Source organism: Nicotiana tabacum, chromosome 23 (genome assembly GCF_000715075.1).
Source record: "Nicotiana tabacum cultivar K326 chromosome 23, ASM71507v2, whole genome shotgun sequence".
NCBI lineage: Eukaryota > Viridiplantae > Streptophyta > Magnoliopsida > Solanales > Solanaceae > Nicotiana > Nicotiana tabacum.
In genome coordinates this window covers 124,143,779-124,149,524 of record NC_134102.1, presented here as the reverse complement: position 1 = coordinate 124,149,524, position 5,746 = coordinate 124,143,779, and the positions used below count along the sequence as shown (strand labels likewise).

The 5,746-nt window shown below is 41.0% G+C and overlaps 1 protein-coding gene across 1 annotated transcript; it reads left to right on the top strand.

The window, feature by feature from the left end:
• The first annotated feature begins 207 nt into the window (after positions 1-207).
• On the top strand, positions 208-2,364 carry LOC107778536 (putative aspartyl protease At4g16563). Its single transcript, XM_075246174.1, has one exon. The coding sequence runs from the start codon at positions 547-549 to the stop codon at positions 1,993-1,995; it is 1,449 nt and encodes a 482-aa protein (XP_075102275.1). The 5' UTR covers positions 208-546; the 3' UTR covers positions 1,996-2,364.
• The last annotated feature ends 3,382 nt before the right edge of the window (positions 2,365-5,746 follow it).

The window sequence follows — 5,746 nt, the reverse complement described above, 5'->3', positions numbered from 1 at the left end:
TTGAATAACTAATACTTGCATTAAGAATATATAGGTTAAAAAAGTATATCAAATAAGAAATTAGTAATACCAAAAGTTAAAGTATGTATTATTTTATGTGATGCAACCAAACGATCCCTAATTCTTTTTCTTCTTCTTCTTAAAATGATCACAAAATTAGTGTTTCAATTCAAACAGAAGGCTAGATGGAAACTAAATGGCTAAAGACTTCGGCTTTATATATGGCCCTTCTTTTGATGTGCAGACAATTAAAGTGATGGTAGTATATCCCGTAAACCTCTCCTAAATCCTCACCTCCTCACCAAACCTCCCTTCGGCTTTCCCCACTAGAACCTTCCTCCTCTTCTCCTCTACCACCCCCTTTATATATACCTCTCTTTTCTTCCTCTCATTTTATACAAACAAAAATCATCCACTTTAGTTCTCTCTTTCTCTCTCTGTGTACATAAAAGATAAGGTATCGAAATAGTGTTTCAGCTGTATATCAATTTATCAGATAGTCAGAATACTCTGTTTCTGAACCTCAGTCTTGCTCTGTTTCCCCAAATGGCTTCTTCCTCTGTTTTCTTCACTCTTTTCACTTTCTTCTCACTCTTCCTTCTCTCCTCCTACGCAGAAACGTTAGTTTTCCCTTTAACACATTCTTTCTCAAAAACCCAATACAACAGTACTCACCATCTCCTCAAATCCACCTCCGCTCGCTCCGCCACTCGCCTCCACCACCACCGTCAAGTTTCCCTCCCTCTCACTCCGGGAAGTGATTACACACTCTCCTTTTCTCTTGGCTCTCAAACTATTTCCCTCTACATGGATACTGGCAGCGACGTCGTTTGGCTCCCTTGTCACCCTTTTGATTGTATCCTCTGTGAAGGCAAGTATAACCCTTCCATTATTCCTAACCCTGGCCCACTCAACCTCACCTCTGCTGTCCCCGTCACGTGCAAGTCACGCTCCTGCTCCGCCGTTCACTCTTCTATGTCTTCCTCTAACCTCTGCGCTATGGCGAAATGCCCGCTCGAAGACATTGAAATTTCCGATTGTAAATCTTACACGTGTCCACCTTTTTACTATGCTTATGGCGACGGCAGTTTTATAGCGAAATTATATAGCGATAAATTATCAATACCCACGTCATCGCCGTCGTCGCTAATTTTGCATAATTTTACGTTCGGCTGTGCTCACAGTGCACTTGGTGAACCTATTGGAGTAGCCGGTTTTGGCCGTGGGAAACTTTCTTTGCCGGCTCAACTCGCTATCAACTCACCCGAAATCGGAAATTTTTTCTCTTATTGTTTAGTTTCTCATTCTTTTGATACTACAAAAGTTCATAAACCGAGTCCGCTTATCCTCGGTCGTTACTCAGTTGATGAAAAAATGAAGCAAATGAAAGATTACGAAATTGGTTATGCTTATACTCCTATGCTCGAAAATCCAAAACACCCGTATTTTTACTGCGTCGGACTTGAAGCAGTGACTATCGGAAAAATGAAGATTCCGGCGCCGGCGAGTTTGCGGCGAGTTGACGGTAGAGGAAACGGAGGAATGGTGGTGGATTCTGGAACGACTTTTACTATGTTGCCGCATGTGTTTTATGAAACAGTGGTAACTGAATTTGATAAACAAGTTGGACCGGTTTATAAGAGAGTGTACCCGGTTGAGGAACGGACCGGACTTAGCCCGTGTTACTATTTGGATAAGGGTTCTTCAAATGTGCCGCAGCTGCTTTTACATTTTGGGGGAAATTCCAGTGTGGTGATGCCTAAGAGGAATTACTTTTATGAATTTTTGGACGGTGGAGATGATGGGAAGTTGAAAAGGAAAGTGGGGTGTGTGATGCTGATGAACGGTGGTGTTGAAGAGGAAAGTGGGCCCGCTGGGTTATTAGGAAATTATCAGCAACAAGGGTTTGAAGTTGTTTATGATTTGGAAAAGAAGAGAGTTGGATTTGCCAGGAGGAAGTGCGCATCTTTGTGGGATAATTTGAATCAGCACTAACGTGCACCTTTGCGTAGCTGATCAGATTTGACGTTGACACTTGACATTGACATTATGGTGAAGTCAAATTGGGTCGGACTAATTGATAAAGTGAAATGGGTCGGGTAAGGATCCAAGGATATTTTGAGAATAAGAAGTGGAATGTGGTTGATATTTTTTTTTTTGGTCATTGTATAGCTGGAGTTTTTGGTACATATTAGACAAAAATAATTTGAAATATAATAGAAGGGAGAAATGAAGCAAAATGAATAAAATGTGGATGTAAATTTGTGGCATTGGATTTGTTAATTTTTTGTTTTGTGGATTATGTAAACGGGTGCTGAATGTAATTATTTTTGAAGATATTTATGACATTAAAATTAAAACCAATCAAATGCGCTTGCTGTAAATTTCTTTGAAAGAGTTATATTGGGAAGGAGCCCTTCGTATTCCAATAATTTTGTGGAAGTTTACAATTATTGATACGTCCTCAAACTAAACAGTGGCAGGCTCTCCCTTGTTACAACATTTTTCTGAGTACAAAGTCACATGATCACAGAAGTCTTAAATATAATTCAATTCGAAAGTTACGAACATTTCGAAATATAGACTTTATCTCATAAAGAGTTAAAGTTTCATTACAGTAAATTTATTGAATTTCGATTCAATACTTTCCAACAGTACGAAAGGTATAATTTTTCGGAATCAGAAACTGTTTACCTCGTCTTACAGTCATCATGCCAAAGTCAGCTTGAGTGAATCTTTAGCAAAGTAATGAATCGAAAGATATTGTGTATCATGCTATTTGAATTTTTAGCCAAAATTTTCCGTATGTTTGGGTAAGTTTAACTTTGTCCTTTATCTGTTGTCCCGAGCACTTATTGTCCTTTAAGTTTGCTAAACTTGACCAGGTTTAGTCCATTTAACAAAAGACCCAAAGGAGATCTAAAAACTAACAACTGGGTAAAAAAACTTTCGGTACTCAAATTTTACAGAACCGATATAATGAACCTAGACCTATTTAACGGGCCGGGTTGACCCGATTTCGGACCGGCCTAGACCGGTAGTAAACCGGACCGTCCCGGACCGGTGGAAGGGGGCCGGGTAGGGCTGGGTTTGGGGGGTTCGTCCGTATATATTTTCTTACCGGTTAATCGGACCAGTCAAATCCGGTCACTAAAAATTATTATTGAACCGGTTAACCGGCCCGACCCGGTTCAACGACTATTTTTAATTTTTTTTTTAATTATCACACTTGTTTCTACAATCTTAAAGGTGACAAAGGGGTGGGCCGGGCCGGACCGGCTCCTTAGGTCCAGAACCGTTCCGGTTCAATTTTTCACCGAATGTGCCCGAACCCGTTAAGTCCGATTTTAAAAACTCGGTAACCGGACGGGATTGGTGACCATCCGGTCACTATTTTTCTCAACCGGGCCGGTCCAGTCCAGTTAACCGGTTCAACAGTAATTTTCATTGACCGGGTTTGATCGGTCAAATAGCATGATACACAATATCTTTCGAATCATTATGTTGCTGAAGATTCACTCAACATAAGGGACAATTTCGAGCCGTGAAAGTAACCACTAGTGCTTGTATTAGGGTAAATTATTTACATAAGACCGGTAGATGTGCGACCCTTCTTTGAATCTGGATAAATGTAGAATGCTTCATACACCAAAACTTTTTATTGTAGCATGGGTACTTGTTGAAATCATAATTTCTCGTGGAAGCTTCAAGTCAAATCTTTTTGACACGCACCCCCTAATAGGAGTTTATTAGACGCGCTTGTATAAGCCAAAATCTGTCTTCAAAATATTTAGTGTGATATGGCATTAAAGAAAGTTATCGGTCGAGCTCGCCCAAGATGTAGCGAGGTCAATGGCCGAGGTGCCGACATGAGTCGTGGTCAAGATATCGACGGAAATCGCAGTCAAGATGTCAACAAGGGTCGAGATCGACTATTGATGAAGAGACTCGCAACGGCTAATTTGTCAAGATAGGGTACTACAAGGGAATATTCTAGTGGATATTTCCTGCATTTGTACTACTAGGGTTTTCAAGGAAAAATACCCCATATATATAAAAAGAAGAGACAATGATAGTGACATATAATATTCATTCTGATAAGAACACTTTTGAGAAGAATACTTTCTCTCTCAAAAAGACATCAAGATTACCTTTTCACAAATATTCTTGTTCATATTATTCCCGACCTTTCCATCATATCTGAGGATTGTTCATGCGAATCTTGGATTTATCTATCATTCATTATTGTCAGGCAAAATATTCGCTCCACCCATTCATTATTGGATGAATCATTCTATTTATTTACTTAAATGCTATTTATTGAATTATTGTTAGTTATATCATCCTTAATATTTTTGCTTTGAGAGTATTTTCATATTTATTGTCACCAATCATACACAGAATCTGTCACATCTGCTATACGTTTTTGTTAAAATATATAGAATTATTGTCCTTAGTTAGATTTAGCCCCGTATCAAGTAAATTTAATAGTTTAAACCGGGGATTATATTTTTTTGTCAAACAAATAGGCGCCGTCGGTGGGGATTTTCTAACTAAATCACTTAGTTTCTTCTAGATCTACTGCCGGCACTAGTTGATGACGTAAAAAAAGAAAGAAGAGAAAACGAAAAGAAGAACCTTCTTTCTCTCTGTATGCACAGATCTAACATGGAAGGTAACAAAGAAGAACGAATGAGAATAATGAGTGACCTCCCAACCAACCTCATGGACATCATCCACGAAAGCTTCGAAGCAGTGGACGAGGACACAACGCCCAATGCCTCCCCTAGACGAGGTGGATCACCCCTCCCCTCTGCAGCATCACAAATCCCCTCGGCAAGACAGCCTCTACATCCGTGGGAGAGGAGACGCCGCCAGCGATGAAGAAACTCCTTGAGGCCTGGCTGACTGATACATTGACCAACGCCCTCCATAAACCCATTCAGGACGCGGCCGCAGCAAATGCGAGAACCTGTGCTGCACCACCAATAAACGAGCAACATGATCATCCTCCCCCCCCCCCCCGCGACGGCATGTATCACTCACAATGTTATTAACAATGCAGGCGATGATGCTCTCACAACCATTCTAAAAAGGATGGAGGAAATAGAAAACGAGAACAAGGCACTTCAGGATCAAATAATAAAACACCAAGAAAGGGTTGATAAAATACCAGGCGCTCCTAAGTTATTGCCGAAGAGAGATGTCGGTCGGTTCGTCGAGCAGCCGTATAGTGATAGTGCTGCCACGCACACCATACTGAAGACTTTCAAAATGCCGCCTTACCTGAAGATATACAATGGCATGACCGACCCCGAGGATCATGTAATCTACTACGTCACCGCTGTGAAAGGCAATAACCTCGCCAAAGAACAACTATCCTCCATTCTACTGAAGAAATTCGGCGAAACCCTCACGGGAGGGGAATTAACCCGGTACTCGCAACTACTAGCTCGTTCCATCGAAACCTTCGAGAAAATGGCCGATAAGTTTGTGACGGCCCATGCCAGGGCCAAGAAGGCCGAGGCAGTAATGAATGATATTTTTGCTATCAAACAGTCCCCGAGAGAAGGACTGAGGGACTTTCTCGCCCGTTTCAAACGAGTAAGAATGACTTTGCCCAATGTGTCAGAAGGAAAGGCGGTAGCCGCTTTTCAAAACGGGCTGAATAGAAATGGTTCAAGAGCGACAAGAAAATTATTAAGTCGACTTATGAAGTACCCCCCAACAACTTGGGACGAAATAC

Excerpts from the sequence above, each read along its gene's own strand:
- LOC107778536 (XM_075246174.1), top strand. The coding sequence starts at position 547 with ATGGCTTCTTCCTCTGTTTTCTTCACTCTTTTCACTTTCTTCTCACTC.